Source organism: Paroedura picta, chromosome 5, assembly GCF_049243985.1.
Source record: "Paroedura picta isolate Pp20150507F chromosome 5, Ppicta_v3.0, whole genome shotgun sequence".
NCBI classification, from domain to species: Eukaryota; Metazoa; Chordata; class Lepidosauria; order Squamata; family Gekkonidae; genus Paroedura; species Paroedura picta.
Genome location: NC_135373.1, coordinates 22,217,086 through 22,238,048, shown reverse-complemented (window position 1 = coordinate 22,238,048; position 20,963 = coordinate 22,217,086). Strand labels below are relative to the sequence as shown.

The 20,963-nt window shown below is 44.3% G+C and overlaps 1 protein-coding gene across 1 annotated transcript in view; it reads right to left on the bottom strand.

Moving 5' to 3' along the window:
- Positions 1 to 5,056: 5,056 nt before the first annotated feature.
- LOC143838857 (uncharacterized) overlaps positions 5,057 to 20,963 on the bottom strand; it is a 63,183-nt gene continuing 47,276 nt past the window's right edge. The window contains exons 37-45 of the mRNA XM_077340768.1: positions 20,024 to 20,122; positions 18,985 to 19,020; positions 17,817 to 17,843; positions 17,258 to 17,293; positions 17,146 to 17,172; positions 16,201 to 16,224; positions 16,071 to 16,106; positions 13,597 to 13,626; positions 5,057 to 8,728 (exon numbers count right to left, since the gene is read on the bottom strand). Of these exons, the coding sequence (XP_077196883.1) occupies positions 8,720 to 8,728; positions 13,597 to 13,626; positions 16,071 to 16,106; positions 16,201 to 16,224; positions 17,146 to 17,172; positions 17,258 to 17,293; positions 17,817 to 17,843; positions 18,985 to 19,020; positions 20,024 to 20,122 (324 nt within the window). The 3' untranslated portion in view covers positions 5,057 to 8,719. The remainder of the gene's footprint in view (positions 8,729 to 13,596; positions 13,627 to 16,070; positions 16,107 to 16,200; positions 16,225 to 17,145; positions 17,173 to 17,257; positions 17,294 to 17,816; positions 17,844 to 18,984; positions 19,021 to 20,023; positions 20,123 to 20,963) is intronic.

Sequence of the window (20,963 nt, the reverse complement as noted above, 5' to 3'; positions counted from 1 at the left end):
AGGTGTCTGTCCATACGTTTCATGCTCAATCGGCAACGTGTCACGCCTCCATTGTCAATCACTTCTGCAAACAAGGCAAGGTTAACTTCTCACAATCTTTATCATGTGGAATATAATCACGGAGTCTAGCACCTGAAGCCAACTTTTCATAACTGTAATCTTTTGGAACGTTATCATGGAGTCCAGTGCCTGAAGCCAGCTTGAGCTATCACCACGTTGATTAGTTCCTCATTGGGACATTAAAGTGGATGGCTTTGATTTTTCCCAGGTACATGGGCTGAGACATCTTCAAGAGCAATAAGCAAGGAATGCAACCATTCTTCTTCACAATACTGTCAAAGGGTATCGTACAGAACCGGAAAGGATGTTTAAGTTCTCAAAGGAGAACTCACCAGAATCTTAAAATAAATCAATGAGTCAGATTTTTACAAATGTGGATTGTATTTTCCCATTTCCCAAAAAAAGCAGAATTTCAAAAAGTTGTTTGATTTCAAATCTGTGTGAAATGTGAAGGTGAAATGTGATTGGTTGCTCATGTGTCATGTGTTCTGCATTGTCCCCAATACATGTCTGTTAAGATTAATCATTGCTCTGTGAACTCTCAGGTTGGTGATTCCTGGCCCACATGGGGTATGCTTGGCCCCTACCTAGTGGAATGAGCTGAGGGCCCTGTTGGAACTACTACAGTTCTGCAGGGCCTACGAGATAGAGCTGCCAGGTGTTTGGTCAAGGCCAGGGCAAGGAAGATCTGTGTGGCCCCTTATCCAAATGCTTTAATCTCTCAGCATCTAAAAAAATTGTTAAACATCTACATCTACCTTGAGGCTGGAGCCAGGTCAATTTGGTGGAGACCAATAGGGTTGCTGGGGGGGGGGTCGGGGTTTTATTGATTGTGTTGTGATTTTACTGTGTTTTTATTAATTGGTTGTGAACTGCCACAAGCCGGCTGGCCTGAGAGTGGTGGTCAATAAGTTTAATAATAAAAAAGAATAATAGAATATATTACACAGCATAGAACCTGGGTTCGTCACTCTGTATACACTGGACAGGGAGACACAAACATTGTTCTACTTTGGATATGGATGTATTTCTAAGATATGTATATTAGTGAACACATTTTTATGTGTACCCACTGGATAGTTCAGAGCCTGAGGCTCAAAGCCATCAGAACCAAGGAAGAAGAGGACAATCAGGGAAATCCCCACACTATAGCAGTACCCTCTACCCATCAGTTCCAGGAGCCGATCTCAAAAAGCATGCCAATCTCCTGTTACCCCACGTAGATCCTGGAACACTACATGTCATCCATACTGCACCAAGGCCCAGACTGCTAGAATATTCCCCCACCCAATAGGAACAGCAGAGGCAGAGGGCTGGTACAGATGCAGCAGAGAAAAGACATTGTGCCAGGTTGACAGCCCGTGCTCCAGCTGGTGGCTCAGACCAATGCATTAGCAGAATTGATCCATTGTAGGATTTAAGCTCCATTATGACCTAGTTAGGCAAACCCCAGAAGCTGCCTTTGGTTGCTTTCCCCCCAGTCCACTGAACCTGAATGTGAGAAAAAGAGCTTTGCTGGCCACTAATGCAGGTCCAGACCATGCCTGCTCCTGTACCACAGATAGGGTCACCAACCTCCAGATGACAGAGGTTATTACCCCTAGAGAAAATGACCACTTTAGTGGGTGGACCCTATGGAATTTAATCCCCATGGAGCACCCTCCCCTCCCCAAACTCCATCACCTGCAAGCTACATGCCAAGTTTCCAAGTATTTTCCAAGTCAGAGTTGGCAACCTTAGACCTGGTCCATGCCTGATCATCTGCCCCTGCCAAGCTGCCATCAATTCTTAATGCCACCAATTCACATGTACACACGGGGGATGAAATTCCCTGGCACATATTGTCCTGGAGTTGTGCATGTGCCTACACAACTCCAGGGTTGGAAGGGTCTGCCATGCTTCATGGCAGTGACAGCAACAGGGATTGGGGGGCATGGGGGTCCCACCGCACAATGGTAGGATAGTGGCATGCTGCTATCCCATCATCGTGGTTGATATACAAATGCCGCATTTGGCTCCGCAGCACTGTGAAGCCAAACGGAGAGTTTTGTGTCTCTGCAGGGACACCGTAGGTGGGGGGGAAGAGCCAGGTCTCAAAGGCCCAGCTTGTCCCTTGTGCATAGGACTGCCCTGGCCAGGCCTTTGATGACCACTGCGGCAAGATAGGGAATGCGGAAGATTGTTTATTCCCTTGCCGTGGGCCATCAGACGCCCTAATATGGGCCAGGGCCAGACCAGGACTTGGATGGTACCAGCATCATACATAAGTGTGGACAGTGGCATGCAGGTGCCAGCCCGCCTTTCCCAACTCATGCATAATCGGTTCTACTGAGTAATGTCCCCTCCCTGACCGTTTATGCACTGGAGGTTTCATGCTGGACTGCAGGCTGGAGTTTTAGTCGTGGCAGGTTGCCCCACCTCTTCCTGCACTCACACGGGGGAGCATTTGGCCTGGTGCACCTCATCCACCCCCTATTTGTGCTCCTGCATGAGAGCTGGGGCAGTGAAGTTCCCAGTGCATAAACGGTCCCTGGTATTCTAGACATTTGTCAAGTTAAAACTGGAATTCATGAGGAGTAGAACAGAGGGAAGAGCAAACAGAAGCAAGAGCTAAGAAACAGAATGTGAGGGTGTGGGGTCTGCCACTGACAAAGTACATGACAACACATTTAGCATGTGCCACAATTATTTAATTAATTATTTAATTTTGGGGAAGGGACAGATCCATGGTTGGTCAGCGTATGGGTACAAGAAGGGAGCACTCCAGAGTTGGATCATTGCATGTCAACGCACCAGGAAACAGCAGTAACACGAAGGTGCAGAAAACGTCAAGGAAGATTAAAAAACCATGGGGTAAGGGGGGAACGAAATTTACTCCTGGGGGACCCCCATTTTGTGCAGAAGGTTTGGCATTGTTCAGTTCTTTAAGAATGTTAATGAGGGGTTACCCTAATGCTGAAATGGTCTGATAATGGAACTTTAATCTTTCTTCTAGGAAATGTACCCTTTTCAATAAACAAACAAAAAATTGCCCTTCTAGCTAATAGGGGTTAAAAAAACCAGATTAGATTTTGAGTGCGAAAACATGTTTGACAAGGAATGACGTGGGAACATTATCTTTTTTTGTCAGTATTAGAAAGGTGACATGCCAAGGGCAGACTCCACGTTACTGTTTACTTGGCAGGTAACAGGCAGGTGTTTCTTGAATGGGAGAACATCACATGTTCCTTTTCTTAAACCTTGATATCCTGACCCTCAACCAGAAAATCATTCCCTAGGGTCGCTAATGGCACTGCAAGACAATTAAAACTCTATACAATTCCAGTTGGAAATAAAAGATTTTTGAAAAATTGAGAAATACCAAAGTAGCTTTATCAAAGTTACTCTGGTATTTGGCGGGGGCATCATCTAGGCATCGAATTGGGGTCACTTTGGTTGGGCAGGTAGTTGTGCATTTCCTGCATAGTGCAGGGGGTTGGACTAGATCAGTGGTCCCCAACCCCCGGGCCAGGGATTGGTACCAGTACCGGTCCGTAGATCACTCGGTACTGGGCCGTGCAGTCCCGTGCGCAGATGGGCCTCCCTGCCAACAGGCTCCCTACCACACATTACCCGCGGCTGTGACGATTAACAACAAACCAAAACCAAATCGGGTGGGCGGGCGGGTGGCTGTCTGGCCGGCGGCCAGCACGAAAAGGAGGGGGCCGGCCTATTTAAGGCCGGACGCCCCGCCCCTCTGCACCACTCCTTGACGTGGCCTGATGACATCACAGGGCACCCCCGCGGCGTCAACAGCGCCCGTGCTCAGTCACAGCCGCTATTAATACTATTAACTGATAATTGTAACAATGGCAACAGTGCAACAGGTCCAGGATTTCTGGGAGGGAGGGAGGGAGGGAGGGTTGGAGCAGGGGCCCTGTAGAAGTTGTTGATTATGCCTGGTCTCAACCCAATGCCTGGTGGAAGAGCTCCCTTTAGCCGGCCCTGCGGAACTGTTTTAGCTCTGTCAGAGCCCTGATCTCCTCCGGGAGCTCATTCCCCCAGGTGGGGGCCAGGACAGAGAAGGCTCTGGCCCTGGTTGAGGCCGGACGGGCTTCTTTAAGGCCAGGTATCTTTAGCTAGTTGGTGGTGGTAGAGCGTAGAGCTCTTTTGGGGGCATAGGCAGGGAGGCGGTTCCTCAGGTACAAAAAAAAAGGTGATATATTTTAGGAGACCACTGTCATGTCACCTTGTTCAAAATATAATCAATTTTATGGTGTTCATGGCAATTACCCTCAGTCACCATAACTAGTACCCACTGGTAGGCCTAAACTCCATGAATCTAATAACCCTTTAAAGTCATTTATTCCTGTGGCCATGGCTATCAGCATCACATTTATTTGTGGTCAAAGACCAAAGATAAAATATGTTAACGAAAGATAAATATACAAAAGAATAGCATCAAAATTATCAACATCAGAATAAAATTCATAATTCTGATATCTAGAAATGAATTACAAGCAGTCATTTAATTGAAAAACCACAAATTCTTATAGTTTATTGGGTCCTTTATGAGCTTTGAATATGAAAGCACAAAACTTTGCAATTCATCTTGAAATTAAAGGAATTCATCAGCCGAAAGTTTTGAAAGACATATTCTATCAGAAAAATCTGAAAGTTTTGTTTAATAGTGACAAAATAGTTCTATGCCATTATTCGTTACACAGAGGGCAATGGGGAAAAAAGTGCTCGGTATCAATTTCTCCAAGGGGCCAAGGGCAAATTATCTCAGGGATGGAATCCTATTATATTTGCCATCCATGACAGAGGAGGGAAGGGCTGAAAATCTAGCCAGAGTAAAGGCCCTTCTGAAGTTGTTTACTTTTAGAAAAATGAGGTAGGGAGCTGGAACCAAAAAGTATTTACACCTTGTGGGGGACAAAAAACAGGTGACCTTGCAAGATCATATAGCTACACCCTTTGTCAGGGAATTCTACATTTCAATCCCTCCCTGTGTAAAGAACAATTTTATTTTGTGTGTCCTGAATCAGCTGCCACCCAACAGCATCACTGAATGCCTTAATGTTCTAGTATTTTTGGAAAGGGAGAAATTTTTTTTATCAACTCTCTCCACCCCAGACATTATTTTATAAATTTCTATCATGTCCTTCCTTAGATGTCTCTTTTCTAAACTGGAAAGTCCCAGACTCTTCAGACTTTCCTCACAGTTAAGTGCTCCAACACCCCCCGCCCCCGCAAACATCTAGGTTACCCTCTTCAGTACTTTTTATCAACTAAGAGTAATTACTGCAGGACTGAAAAAGACTTCTATTGAAGCATACATTCTTGGAAAATTGTTCTATCACAGGGAATAACAGAGAGCCAATAAAGCTCCAGGAAACCGATAAAAGTGGCAGGTATGTTTGCATGCCCTTTGGCTGGAGACTGGTATGTGAAAAACTTATGAAAGACCATGGCCTATTATGCACAGGTATTCTCTCTTGCTTTCACCATGTATGTCCTTTGAGTTTTCTTTTTCTTTCTGCATTGATTTTTCGCCCTTCCACACTCAATTCACTTTCTGGTTCATGTTTTCCTGAGTTTTCTGAGAGTGGTTTTGTGCTTTGTTTCCAAGCCAAAGATCATTCAAGCAAGTATAGAACCGTGGATTCCTCAATGTGGACTCAGAAGAAAAAAGGAAATCACAAGGCACAATGATAAAGTAGTCTTCTCTGTGTTTATAAGTGAAAAGGTTATAACATAAAGTCTAAATGGTCAAACATGTGATCAAACATAAAGAGTCAACCAAAACAGGATCCTAAGTTAAGTGACCCGCTTTCTGTTTTATCTTCATCAGTGGTTGCTATTCCAATATACTGTCATAGTAGTAGTTGTAATATCACATTGGCAAAATGCTCATAATCATCTGGGGATTTCATAAAGTGCCATAAAGATAATTCAAGAGCATACAGATTCCTTTGGATTTTTTACCCGTCAATTTGTCCATCCGTCAGAGAACACTCCATCATCCACACTGAGGTCATTCTTCACACTCTGCATCTTCTACCATTCTCCCTCCTTCATCAGTGTACAAAATCCACTATTGCTTACTTTCCCCATCAAGTACAAATTTGGATGGGTTTGGCAAGCAGGATGAGTCTAGTGATATGCATTTATTGCTAAACTTGGATCACAAAGAGGGGACGTTATGGACAGGGAAAGCTTTAAATGTTTTGCAAGAGGTGGCATTGTCCTGCAATTCTTTAGGTACATGTTCTCCAGCAAGGAGCTTCTCTGCAAGCTCTGAAAGGGAGGGAGGGGGATCAAGACTGGCCTTAGGTCATATGCCATCAATTGAACCCAAAATGAACACAGAGCCACAGTTAATGAATAATCAAGATTCAAAAAGCATTTGCAGAAACTGTGCATGCTAAACAATTAAGAAATGACAAGAATATTTTTAAAACATTGTTAGTAACCGGTTTCAGAGTAATTGGCTTATAATACAAGACTGAGTAACGATTGAATAAATCACCTGTTTTAAGTTTGTTTTTGGCTGAAAGCCTTCTTCCAAGAATCATTTAGATATACAAACTAGATTGGAGCTCACACTGAGTGTAGTGACAGTCAAACTTCAGTGAGAGGTGTGTGCATCCACATACAGAATGGGCTAGTAAGCACTTTCCTACAAAAATTGGCATGATTCCCTCTTTCCCTCTCAGCAACCCCACAGTTCCCCCTTTCTTTCCACTTTCCCATCAGTCTCCAGGAGCTTTTGCACTCTCTTGACATTCAGCATGACTGCATTTCTTCATGTTCCCTTTCATGTAAGGTACTGAACAATGAGGATTTTAATGGAAGGGGGGAGGGAAGGAATCAGGAATGGCATCAGGTCATGTGGCACCAATCAAGCCATGCAGCGAACACAGTGGCCACCAATCCTCATCTGGTGATGGCCTTGAAGTATCCATAAATCAATGTGGTCTTGTAATGATAATTTAAGCAAGTTCTCAGAATGAGATTTGCATATGCCATGAGATAAAAAATCAATATCCCTGTGGAATCTTGGGGATTCCCTTGGTTAGAGTGTTATAATAATAATTTACAACTCAGCAATTTCCCTTTCCAGTCTGTTCTTGAAGTTCCTTTGCAATAAAACTTTGTAATAAAATGTTCTGGGAGGACATTCAATGGATGACCTCAAAGTAACCATTTTATTGCAAAGGAATCTCAAGAACAGACTGGAAAGTGAAATTGTTGAGTTGCAAGTCATGACAGGCCTCACTATGACCCATTATGCACGGGCCAGAACAGAGCATCGGGGAAAATCCCCGATTATGCTAGACATCGCCACCATCCTGTGTGCCACCAAGCCCAGGCCCTCGGAAGACCTGTATTAAGGAAATGCAGATTCTTCTGTGTCCCTGGGTCTCCTGAGCGCGCAGGTGAGGGCTAGGTCAGGTTAGACCTGTGCATAATCAGAGGAGCTGGGCCTTTGGCATGCACACAAAAACTTGTACCTTGAATTAAACAGACATCACTTTATTTTGAAAAAGCCACCACGGGAGATCTAGTTCTTGGAGAAACTGTTTCCACACTATCAACATTGTTCAGATTTTCATTTTTAAATGGCTGAATTTTCCATCCGTTTCTGCACTAAAATATGCCTTTCCAGGTGCAGACCTGAATTGCCCTGTCACTTACTACACGGTTAAGGGAAGGGAGCAAAGCGTCATGGGAGGCTGCCTCCTTTCAACTCTCAATGCAGAAAACACATGGTGAATTTCAGCCCGGGAAACGAAGGGAAGAAAGCCCAAATGCGGATAGCAAAGTGTCATCTTGCAGCATCCAATGGAAATCCAAAGCAAGGCTAAACGAAGATATGTCTCAAATGCGGAAAAGATCAGAATTGGCTTGGTCAGATAATTAGAATATTAACCTAACCCACTACAAGATACACCAGTTCTCACTTAAAAAAAACTAACAATTTCCCAGTTATTAATTTTTTTTGAAAAATGGAAATATTAATATTGAAAGAGGAAACATTCTTTGATTGGATTAATCATTGCTGTAAGTGTCCCACACTCCCACAACCCTGAAGACGGCTCAAGGCTCTCTTTGATACCTTTTGTACTCAGGTGAATATCCCTGAGCTGAAAACACACACACCAGAAACTGAGTCCACGTGTGCATAGCCTCAGGGTACCTGTTAAAACCTGCTTATCAATTTGTAGCGGGGAAGGAGATGGAGGGAGAGTGTTTTTCCATTTACTATATCTGCAGTATGTTCATTATTGAAAATCTAGATGAGGCTATCAGAAACATGGGAAGTGTGCCAAGCTTCCTCAAATATTTAAGTAATGTTGTTTCAACTTGTAACTTCTAACCAAGACCGATATAATTGAAAGAGCCTCACCTGAGGATGGAAAAACCTGATTTTGTCACTCGGAACACTTGGTTACATGGTTTTATATGTAGATATCTATACATTTAATTATTGCAAAGCTCACAGGGAGTCCCCATGCTCTCTATTTTAGAAACAGAACCAGAAACCAACAACAAATCACCATAGCTTCTGTTAGAAGAAAGTGAGAGTTCACATTTGGAATGGAATTGGCAAGATATTTGTGAGTGGAAAGCATCAGAGCAGACACTGTAGTTTCTTCTTCAGCATCATCGGTCAGTGATTCTATAAAAAGTAAGGGGAAAAAAGTTTATTCTCACAGCAATCAAGTGTGGTTAGTCTCATAGAAGACTTTCCACCTTCATTCTGAAGTTGGCACGGTTCCCCAAAAGACCTACTACATGAATCGTCTGAACAAGTACAATCCCTCCACTAGAAAACCTGAAAAAGCTTTGGCCCTTACTTTAGCGTGTGTCTCAAGTGTGGAGGCTTATGATCCCTGGGGGGAATATGGCACACAACCAGTTCTAAGTGTGTGCAAAACAACATGAAGGTTGATAATGCTGAACACCTCAGAAGAAAGCTCATCTTACAGTTGTTCACTTTCCATATATAATGCTTTGAAAGATTAGAGAGGAGAAGGTGCCTTAAGAAGTGTAGGCTGATCCCAATAATCAACAAGTGAAACCACCATCTTCACAATACAGATGGGAGGTTGGGTGTCTAACCACATGACATGCTGTTTATGGCTGCATTCCTTGTTCACTCTGTGTCCTGGCAAACAGGCTTGCCTTGGGAGATCAGCTTCATTCCCAGGAATGTGGAGTCCAATTCGGATTAACAAAACATCACACAGGAAGAAGGATCCAAAACTTCCCATCCTCTCTGGTGCCATTTTCCCAACGTCAAGCAGCACTATTTCCTCTCCCCCCCCCCCAATTGGAGAAACTATGTGTAGACAATTTTTTAATAGTAGTAGTGGTGGTGGCAGTAGAAGAGGTAGTGGTATATACCCAGGTCCATTCCACACAAGGTAGCTGAATTGTAACACTTTGTAAATGCTACATTTTTGACATTTATGCACAATGTCGTACACAAACCGCAACACTCCAGCAACACGCCCGCAACATTCGCTTTTTTGTAGCACTTTGGGAGGAATCGTAAAAGTGGATTCCCCTTTTATAAAGTGCTTGACTTCTGCAACACATCAGCAAAAGACATGTGCGCTCTCAAAATAGTATTAGAAAGTAGGTCCCTCCTCCGCTCCCACCCCCAAGCTCCTGGGAGACAGGAATGCCTTTTTTCCTCTACAATCCATATAAAGCAATGAACAAACGAGCATGCTTTTTGTTCAGCCGAAGGTTAAAAAAGGTAAAGGTAAAGGTATCCCCTGTGCAAGCACCAGGTCATGTCTGACTCTTAGGGTGATGCCCTCTAGCGTTTTCATGGCAGACTCAATACGGGGTGGTTTGCCAGTGCCTTCCCCAGTCATTACCATTTACCCCCCAGCAAGCTGGGTACTCATTTTACCAACCTCGGAAGGATGGAAGGCTGAGTCAACCTTGAGCCGGCTGCTGGGATTGAACTCCCAGCCTCATGGGCAGAGCTTTCAGACTGCATGTCTGCTGCCTTACCACTCTGCGCCACAAGAGGCTCAAGGTATTTAACTTTCAACTTTCAAAATTTAAATACCTCCCCCCTGGTTAAGCCTTGTGTAAAAAAACATTTTGGGGGGGGGGGGGAATTACCATGAAATACAGTTCCGTGTGAAGCAAAGAAGAAATGAATTAACACATATTCGTTGCCACGTATGTTTTTGGATTTTTAAAAAATAAACTTTAAAGGGAAAGGGGTATTTCGGAGCCCCGAAAGAGCTGTTTCATTGGCTTGTCAGTTTGATAGATGGTCAGAGGCAGTCAGAAGTGGCACAAATTTAGAGCGCCTTGTTTGCAATTCCGGAAACATGTGCATTACCAAAAAAGCGCTACGGGTGCATGAATATTGCACTACAAACTGCACTGGGCGAAATGTCAATATTCCACTACAAATTGTAGCGGTTTGGGCTGTCGTGGACATCCAGCAACATTGGCAGATGTGCAAAATTGCCCCCAGACATTCTCTACCAAGAGTCTCAAAGTGGCTTACAATCGCCTTCCCTTCCTCTCCCCACAACAGACACCCTGTGAGGGAGGTGGGACAGAGGGAGCTGTGAGAGAACTAGGGCTGGACCAAGGTCACCCAGCTGGCCACATGTAGAGGAGGAGAGGGGAATCAAACCTGATTCTCCAGATTAGAGGCCTTTGCTTTTAGCCTCACCACACAGGCTCTTGCACACGTTCAACTCATGAGTGCGCATAAACTAGTAGTTGTACGTGAACATGATACAAAAGACAAATGGAGAGCTGAAAAAGCCTCTGTCACATCTCAGGCTGTGAAGCTTCTTCCGTGTTCCCTCTTGTTTGGGTGTGGGGATGAAGCTGGGAGAAGACCACCATTTTGGGGAAGGTAATCTGGAGGTGGGGGAGTGAAATGTTACTGTTGTGGGGAGAGGAAAGGGCAGGGACAGATTGTTAGCTGATAAGAGTGTAGACTTACTGCTTCCACCTTTCTCCACAGGAGGTTATAAGCCTGCAATGGTCTTCCCCAGGATCCCGAGAAGTCCTGCTGGTTTCCTATTGGCAACTGGGGATTTTCCTGCCTTGGCCGCTGCCGAAGCGGTTGAGGCCCTGATCAGTCTCTGAAAGAGGGAAATAGCCTGGGCTGTTGACACAATTGCCCATAAGCACTCTCTCCCTGAACGGACCCCAATGGTCTCCCTGGATTACCAGGGAACTGGTGGTGGTGGCATGAGAGGGACAATGGCTGGAGATGCTGATAGAAAATTTGGGAAATGATCAAGCAGGCTGTACAGCCCACAGTGGCAGCAAAAAGGGCAATGATTCTCCACCACCATTGTACAGTTTTGTGGGGTCCAGGGGCTTCTACATCATATCCCCCCCCCCATTGAGAACTAGATTCTGACCACATGACAGCCTGTAATCATCAGTTCACTTCTTGTTTGGCAGACCATCTAGGTCAGATGCCACTGGTGATGTATATTTGGTTCTTGTTAGTCTGATTTATATGGATACCTTCCGGCTTGGGGTGCCCATAGACTTGGACAAGATCCTTGGAGAGGTGAGACTTACCTCCTGTGTTCTTGACCTTTGACTTTCCTGCCTGATATAATGGGGAATGGCAAATGCTTCCTTGAGGGCAGGGGTAGTATCATCCATGCTCAAAGAAGGAGGAGGAGGAGGAGAAGGAGAAGAAGGAGGAGGAGAAGAGTTGGCTCTTATATGCTGCCTTTCTCTATCCGCCTTCCCTTTCCACTCCCCACAAGGTGAGGCTGAGGCTGAGGCTGAGGCTGAGGCTGAGGCTGAGGCTGAGGCTGAGGCTGAGGCTGAGGCTGAGGCTGAGGCTGAGGCTGAGGCTGAGGGAGGTGAGGCTGAGGGAGCCCTGATATTACTGAAGAAGAATAAGAGAATTGGTTCTGATATGCTGTTTTCTCTCCCCGAAGGAGTCTCAAAGCAGCTTACAGTCACCTTCCCTTTCCTCTCCCCACAACAGATACCCTGTGAGGGAGGTGAGACTGAGAGAGCCCTAAAATTACTGCTCAGTGAGAACAGCGTTATCAGGGCTGTGGCGAGCCCAAGATCACCCAGCTGGCTGCATGTAGGAGAGCAGTGGGGAATCAAACCCGGCTCACCTGATTAGAAGTCCGTGCTCCTAACTACTACACCAAGCTGTCTCTCTGTGTTTTTTGGGGAAACCATCCTGAGCCTTATTATTTTGGAGAACTTCCAGCCAGTCTCCAATCTCCCATTCTTGATCACATTGTTTTTGTAGGGAGTACTGCATACCTTCAGGAGCTCGTGGAAAAGGCTGGTTTTCTGGACCGGTTTCAATCTGGCTACACCCCAGAGTTTGAAATACAGACTCTTTGGTCACCTGGGCTAGTGACATCTACCAAGATCTAGGCAGTAGGATGTGACCCTGCTTGTTCTGTTGGATCTCTCAATGGCCTTCAATACTATTGACAATAGTATCCTACTGAGCCACTTCTCAGCACTGGGACTGGGGGAAGGGTGCCATGCCACGGTAGTTCTTGGATGAGAAGGTCCCAGATGATTGTGCTTGGGTATTCTTGCTCTGCCCCAAAGCCATTGACTTGTGGGCTTTCACAGGGTTCAGTCTCATTCCCCATGCTATGGGAAGCCACTGGGAGAGATCATTAAGTGATTTAGGCTATGGTGTCACCAATATGCAGATAATTCCCAGCTCTGCTTCTCTATCTAATTCAAAGGATGCTTACTGAAGTTCTGGACTTGTGTTTGCAGTCAGTAATGGGCTAGATGAAGGTGAACAAACTTAATCTGGACAAGGCAGAGGTTCACCGAGTTAATAGAAAGGCAGATGTGGGACTTGAGGGTTAGACTCTCCTTAAAAGGTCAAGTTTGCAATTTGGGAGTGCTTTTCGACCGATTGGTCACCTCAGAAAACTAGGTGGCTGTGGCGGTTCAGAGTGCTTTTGCCTGGCTTTGGCTGGTACATCAACGGTGTCTGTTTCTGGGTTAGTCAGATCTAGTGACAATGATCTCTGCCTTAGTGATATCTAGACTGGACCACTGCAATGCACTCTACATGTGACCACCCTTGAAGATTATTCAAAAGCAGAGAATAGGACATAACACTGTAGTTAGATGGCTGGTTACCAGCTGTTAGGAGCATGTGGCCCTGATATTACAGAAATTACACTGGTTACCAATCCACTCCTAAGACCAGTTCAAGGTGTTGGTTTTGACCTTTAAAGCCCTACATGGATTGTGACCAGGATTGTGATCTGAAGGACTTGCATAATTTTGGATGCCAGGAATGGTGTTCATGGGCAACATGGACTTCATAGACACCATGTTGGGAACCCTGATCCAGTTTATAGCAGGGCTTCAAGGCTGCAGAGCCATTCAGGAACCCAGGAAAGCATCCTCCAAGCTGGAGGAAAATATATTGTTGCAGCTGCAAACAGCCATGGGGGAGAGATGTGAACCTTAAAAAAAACATTTCAAGAAAATGTTTTTAAGGACAAGTCCTATTCTTGGGTGAGAAATACTCACCAACTGAGGGGCTGGTGTTGCCTGTGGGTCCTAAAAGAAAACAGCAGGGATTATTTTGTATTTCCAGGTAATAGGGTAGATGCAAACTTCTTGGTAGGAAGGACAACCATACTGCCTGAAAAAGGCTAAAAAGAAATAAAATGGTTTATTTAATTATCATATGGCCTGTATGTAGTATACACAACAATCACAAGAGGATATATGGAGATATATACAAATATATGAACTAAAGTACAAATAACCAGTGTATTTTATTTTATTTATTATATTTATATACCGCCCTCCCTGAAGGCTCAGTGTGGTTTACAGGGAACAAGAAAAGATACAGATAACAATGCAAATGTTATAATTTCCACCAAGCTGCAGAGGTACTGAAACAACTGTGCAGTAGAGGCTGTCCTCAAGCAGTATTAGACAGGCCAAGAAAAGGCCAAGTGAATGTCTAGGGAAAATGTATTTGAACAAAGATCTCCTTCCCCAATGAATAGGATCAGATAAATCCCATTGGTGGGATTGAGGAGTTCTAAAGGTTTAGGTGAAATGATGAAATCAGACTACTATTATGAAACATCTAAGAGTGGATACAAGCGACATTTTAAGTGGGGATGTGTAGCTTGTAAGAATGCAATTACGATTAAGAGATTTGAAAGACCAGATGTACATTTTGTTAGGGAGTTGGGTCAGTTCTCTAATTGCAATACCAAGTGTAGTGTATGTGTTATTATGCCAATGTGATCTCATATATGTGGGACAAATGATGAAACCTGTGAAAATAAGCATAAGTGAACACAAATCTAAAATTAGGCAAAGCAAAGAAGATACTCCATTGATTTAACTTTTAAAGAAAGATGCCATTTAGCAGGGGAAATTAGATTTTTCATTAATGAGATGGTAAAGTAACATAGGTTTGACCATATATGTGAATAGATTGTTGCCACAAAAGAAAGCCCTATTAATATTTGCATTAAAATCTCGGACACCATTTGGGATCAACGCCTCTATCGACTATGCATGTTTCCTATAAATAAGAATAACTTTTCTATAGAAAAGTTCATATAAAATGTTTCTGTTAATGGTAATTTTGCTTACTGTAGCAGTTTGAAGTTAGACTAGGAAGTTTGTATATGGTATCTTTCAAGACCACGACAGGGAGTAAAATGTGCAGGAATTAATTTCACCTCATTTCTGTAGTTATTATAGTACATGGAAGCTGAAGATTTAAAATCTTTTGCCTTTATATATGGTTTCAAGCTTTAGAAACTGCTGATTCCCCCTTTAAGAGCCTTTTCAGCAGGTACAGATTATCAACCATTGTTACAAGGGCAAATGTACATACAGTGATCTAGTGTAGATTACTTTCCAGCTTGGGGTATGAATTAAGATAAGGAGTTTGAGGCTCTGTAAGTCAGCAGTTAGTAACTCTGATTTTATAAACTTAGGCAAATTATGGGTGGTCAGGTAGTTGTGAGTTCCTGCATTGTGCAGGGGGTTGGAACTAGATGACCCTGGCTGTCCCTTCCAAGTCTATGATTCTATGATTCTTGGAAGGATGTATTTGTCATTAACAATTGTATTATATCTATGTAGCTATAACAGCTAGATGTCATTCTGTTGTATGTTACAGATCCTTTAGGAAACTGAATTCTTAGACTTGCAATAAGGTAAGTTTTCTCTTTTAATTGCAATGCAATGGCATTTGTATGGTGTTTCTATGGTGTTTGTATTCATTGGATGTTTTATGGTTGATAGACTCTGAAGAAGAATTTAATTTGAAACAAGAACAATCATCCAGGTAACTTGTAATTTGACCTAAACATCTGGAAATAAATAACTGGTCATTGACCCTACTTCTGCTTCTAAGCTTCAATCTAAGTCACTGTTTGAATTATTCCATTTGCGTTCGCCAGCCTTTTCCAAGTCTGTTGACCAGGGAGGAGCCCCTGAAATAATTTTTTCTGGGATTGAGGAGCCCCAGAAATGATGTCAGCTGGCGTTCCTGCCACGCCCCCCAAAAGGGACATGTCACCGGAAGTGACATCAACACCCGCATTAACAGACAGGCTCAAGGAGGACTGAGGGGATGAGAGACAGGAGGCTGTTTAAGGCAGAAGTAGAAGGGCAGGCTCTTCCCCCTCCCAGGTTAAAAAACCATGAAAGAACACACTCATGATCAGGAGGGGGAGAAGGGGAGCAATGGAAGTGGCTGTTTCCCGAGCTTGTGGATGAGTCAATTAAAGCAGGAAGGGAAAAGCCATGGATCCCCATTGGAGATCTTGTGGACCCCTGGGGGTCCACAGAAGAAAAGGCAAGAGACCTCAGAAGCGGTTTGCCATTGTCTTCCCCCACATCATGACTCTGGTATTCCTTGGAGGTCACCCTTCCTTGCTTAGCTCCTGAGATTTAATGAAAATCAGGATTGCCTGACTGATTCACGATAAAAGTTGCAGGCCCTGTTGGGATGGAGGAATCCTTACCTTCTGGGATTCACTTCCTGGTTCTCTCTGAGCAAACTAAAGAAGCAAAAAAAAAAACATGAGCAGTTATTTGCATTCGGAGGGTAATACAGCCAATGAAAAACTGTTGTTAGGATGGTAGGCATACGACCTGAGGTTGATTTTCTGATGAAGGCTAAAAGAAGAAAGAATACAGAATTATTTTCCTTCAAGACCAAAGGGGCAAGTTTTCTGGAACGAAAGAATACTGACCAGTTGAGATTCCCTTTGTGGTTCTATCTGAGTGTTCTATCTAACACTCATATAGACTTATGCTCTTGTTCTCTGAACTACCCCATTACACAAGAGTATAAGCCAAGATGATATTCTCTTAATTTTGCTTCTGAAAAAAAACTGTCTCCAGAGAGGAGCAATCACTGAAAAAGGCTCAGGAAAACAGGTAGTTCAATACCTAGGACACTGTTTTGATTGCCTAAATCAGGGGTAGTCAAACTGCGGCCCTCCAGATGTCCATGGACTACAATTCCCAGAAGCCCCTGCCAGCAAATGCTGGCAGGGGCTTCTGGGAATTCTAGTCCATGGACATCTGGAGGGCCACAGTTTGACTACCCCTGGCCTAAATGATTAATAATTGTGAGAAATAAAATTATATTTTGAATGTTTGTGATTGAGGACCTAATTATATGCACCCTCCAGATTTCCTTTGGATTTGGTCTACTTATTATTGGAGGAATTGATGGTTCAGCTTCATTTGATGGGGAGCAGAAAGAATAGAGTTAAATGGTTCAGAGCCATTTAAACCTCTGCTTTCTGTTCCCCACCAGTCAGCTGTTTTTCATGATGGGCAGAAAGCAGGGGTCTAAATGACTCAGAGCCATTTAAACCCCTGCTTTTTGCTCTTCATGAACAACTACAAACTGTCTTAAAATTTATAGAAGTTCATGGAGGCTCTTCAGTTTACAAGCTCCACTTCGCAAACCACAAACTGGCCAAAATTCATCACAAACTTTTGTTCATGAGCCAGTTTGTGCCCATTCCTAGTTCTGATGGCAATACAGCAAATGCAAAACTTTTACAAGGACAGTGTACATACTACCTGAGGTTGATTTTCTGGTGAAGAAGGCTAAAAGAGAAAATATATAGAGAGAGAATTTTACTTTATCTCAAGACCAAAGGTGCAAGTTTTCTTGGAAGGAAGGAATACTGACCTGTTGCAATTCCCTTTGTCGTTGTATCTGAGCAGGCTAAAGAGGGAGAAACTTATTTACATTTTGAGTAGGGATGGGCACAAACTGCATTTTTGTGATTTAGTTGGTGGTTCGTGACTGAACCATGCACTGAACCATAAGCGAATACAAATGTGGGTTCATAAATCAACCAATTTATATTGGTTTGTGACCCCTATGTTTTGTTCCCTGCTTCTTTTTGACAAGGAGCAGAATGAAGAGAGTTAAATTGTTCAGAGCCATTTAAGCCCCTGCTTTCTGTTCCCCACCACTCAGCTGTTTGTCATGAACAGCAGAAAGCAGGGGTCTAAATGACTCAGAGCCATTTAAACCCCTGCTTTTTGCTCTTCACGAACTGCTAAAAACTGCCTTAAAATTTATAGAAGTTTATAGAGGTTCTTCAGTTTACCTCCACTTCGCAAACCACAAACTGACCAAAATTCATCACAAATTTTTGTTCATGAGCCGGTTTGTGCCCATTTCTAGTTCTGATGGTAATACAGCAAATGCAAAACTCTTACAAGGACAGTATATATACTACCTGAGGTTGATTTTCTGGTGAAGAAGGCTAAAAGAGAAAATATATCCTTATCCCTGGTTCCTTTATATATTTGTGAAACAGCCTAGAGGGTGGAACGTGTCCGGCTGTCCAAGTTGGAATAGGGCCAATCAGGGTGCAGCCAGCAACACTGGCTGCAGCCTGATTGGCCCTGTCCCTACAGCTCCCACCCTCCCTCCCTGGATGCTAGCCACGTTCCTCTCAGCCACACCAGAGATAGAGAAAGACACACAGAACCCTGCCAGACCGAACATGAGCCCTCAGGAGGGATCACTCCTGCTGCGAGGGAGACAGAGAGAGACACAGAGCTGCCCCAAGCTGCTGACCAGCTCTGCTTCCCTCCTAAGAACAAGCCCTAATTACCTCCTATGGCTCCTGCTGCAAGGCATACCAAGACACACAAGGAGAGAGAGACACACAGAGAGAGATCTGCACCTCTCAGTGTCCCCTGGGTCCTAGCGCCAATTGCATTCTGGTTGCAATGGGCTTTCTTGCTAGTATATATATAATATTACTTTATTTCAAAACCAAAGATGCATGTTTTCTTGGAAGAAAAGAATACTGAACTGCTGAGATTTCTTTCTTGGTTCTATCAGAGAAGCTGGGGGGGGGGGGGGTTGTATTTGCATTTTGCGTAGGGATGACCATGAGCTACATTGTTGTGATTTGGTTTGTGGCTTATGGCCGAACCTTGAACCAATATAAACTGGGATGTTGGTTCATAAATCAAACTAGTTTCTGTCGGTTTGTGACCACTATATTCTGCTTCCTGCTGCTTCGCTGGAAAGAAGGAATACTGACCTGCTGAGATTCCCTTTCTGGCTCTCTCTGAGAAGGCTCAAGGGCAGGAAAAGTTATTTGCACTTTGAGAGTAATACAGCAAATGTAAAATTCTTGGGGAGGGGGAACACAGTATATATATTACTTGAGGTTGATTTTCTGCTGAAGAAGTCTAAAAGAGAAAAATTATACAAGATGCAAGTTTTTTTGGAAGGAAGGAAGGAAGGAGAAGGGAGGGAGGGAGGGAGGGATGAAAATGAAAGAGAACAGTAGAAGGAAGGAAGGAAGGAAGGAAGGAAGGAAGGAAGGAAGGAAGGAAGGAAGGAAGGAAGGAAGGAAGGAAGGAAGGAAGGAAGGAAGGAATACTGACCTGCTGAGACTCATTTTGTGGTTCTCTTTGAGGGGGCTAAAGAGAGGAAAAGCAGACATTACTGGAATGTTATGGGCAATACAGAAAGGCAAATCTCTTGGTAGATAGGAATGTATACTCCTTGAGGTTTGTTTTCTAGAGATATGGAGAAGGCAAAGGGAGAAGAATTGAGAAATTACTTTTGTTCAGAATGGGAATTGCAAATATTCTTGGAAGCTAAGCAGGGAGGGCCATAGCTAGCATTTGGATGGGGGACCACCAAGGAAGTGCAGGGCTGTTCTGCAGAGGAAGGCAATGGCCAACCATTGCATGTCTCTTGCCTTGAAAACCACATGGGGTCGTCTTGACAGCCGGAAAGCTGTGCTCACCAGTCTTAAACAAACATGGCACTATACCAAACTGGACTGCAAGGAGAGCCAGGAGGCCTATACAAAAAATCTCCTTTCATTTTAATCGGGGCTTAGGGTGGCAGGGTTGCCAGCCTCCAGGTTGGGCCTGGAGCTCTCCAGGAATCACTGTTCTCCAGGTGACCTACATCATTCTCCCTGGCAAAAATGGCAGCTTCGGAAGGTGCACCATACAGTGTTCATTCCTGCTGGGGTCCTTCTGCCCTCCCCAATCTCTGCAGCCAGATATCCAGGCATTTCCCAACCCAGAATTGGAATCCCTAAGTGGAATTGAAAGTATCCATGCCTTGGAGGCTCATAACACCTCGTGGGGTAACCTTACACCTGCGACTGCTTTTCTTTTTTTCTCAGACTGATATTTCTGTGCAGGATGCACCATCTATTTCCCCTCATTTCCTAGACAGCCTCTGTTATCCCTCCATTGTGGTTCTTTATTCCTTTCACCACCCCAGTTAGTTATTCCTCTGCATTTGGAAGGGACAGTCCTTTGGGGAGCTGATAATAGCCTGGTGGTGATCATTGTGTAGGTCATTATGGCTAGGGCAAGTGTGGACAGATAGGGTGCTAGTTGCCCTGCCTGTGAACAAAGAGGGCTATGGCACAATCAGACAAACCAAATGTCTTGTACTCACCTGGCCGCCGTAGCCCTCACCATTGTAGCCAGAAGGGCCAGAACCTGAGCCACCGTCATAGCCAGAACTCCCAGAAGCACTTCCATTGCCTTGATCGCCCTATTGAATTGATTTTAAGAGACAACACTTTGTTAATCCTGTTTGTTTCTTCAAATATCATTTCAAATATCCCAGAAGGCTAAGTTACTATGTCAAAGCAAAAACCAAACAGGCTTCTTATGTGTCATGATGATCATGGGTAGAATTATTATTACATAACTTTTCAGGAAGGAAAGGATGCATCAGACCAGATTTGAGTTTTAAAATGTCCTTGAAACTTACACAGAATCTTCATCTGAATAAAGCTTCATCTGAATAAAGCTCTCAACATAGCCAGATTGAAGGTGAGACGGCCCTGTTTTTCTCCTAGAAATCTGGAATATCAGTGGCTGGTGGGAACTTCAGGGTGAAAGGTTTTCCCTAAGGTCTTAGGAAAGGGATAGCAGCCAACCTCTGGAAAAGCACTACTGTTCCCGAGGCCCTGTGGATTGATTCCCCCTATCCTTGCCATGCCAGAGATTTAAGGCTACAATTTTGAATACTCTTTCCTGAGAGTAAGCTGAACAGAATTCGAAGTAGATTGGCCGCTCCGCTTGTCAATCTGGGGCCAAGGGGCCAATCGGGAGCCGCACACAGCGCAGCTCCCAATTGGTCCCCTGAGCCCTAGACTGCCATTCCAACCAGTCAGGAGGTGCACAGCGCCTCCCTACCAGCCCACGAAGTCGCCCGCCTGCAGCCGCCTGCTACCATTACAATGCTCGCTAGGCGCCCAGCCACTGCGCCACCCTCAGAGTCCCCACGAGTGTGACACCACCAGCTGCAAGAAGACCCGGAGAGCCCGCTGACACCATCCCAGCATGAGTTGGGCAGGAGGGGGCCAAAGGGAGGGCTTCGGGGCAGC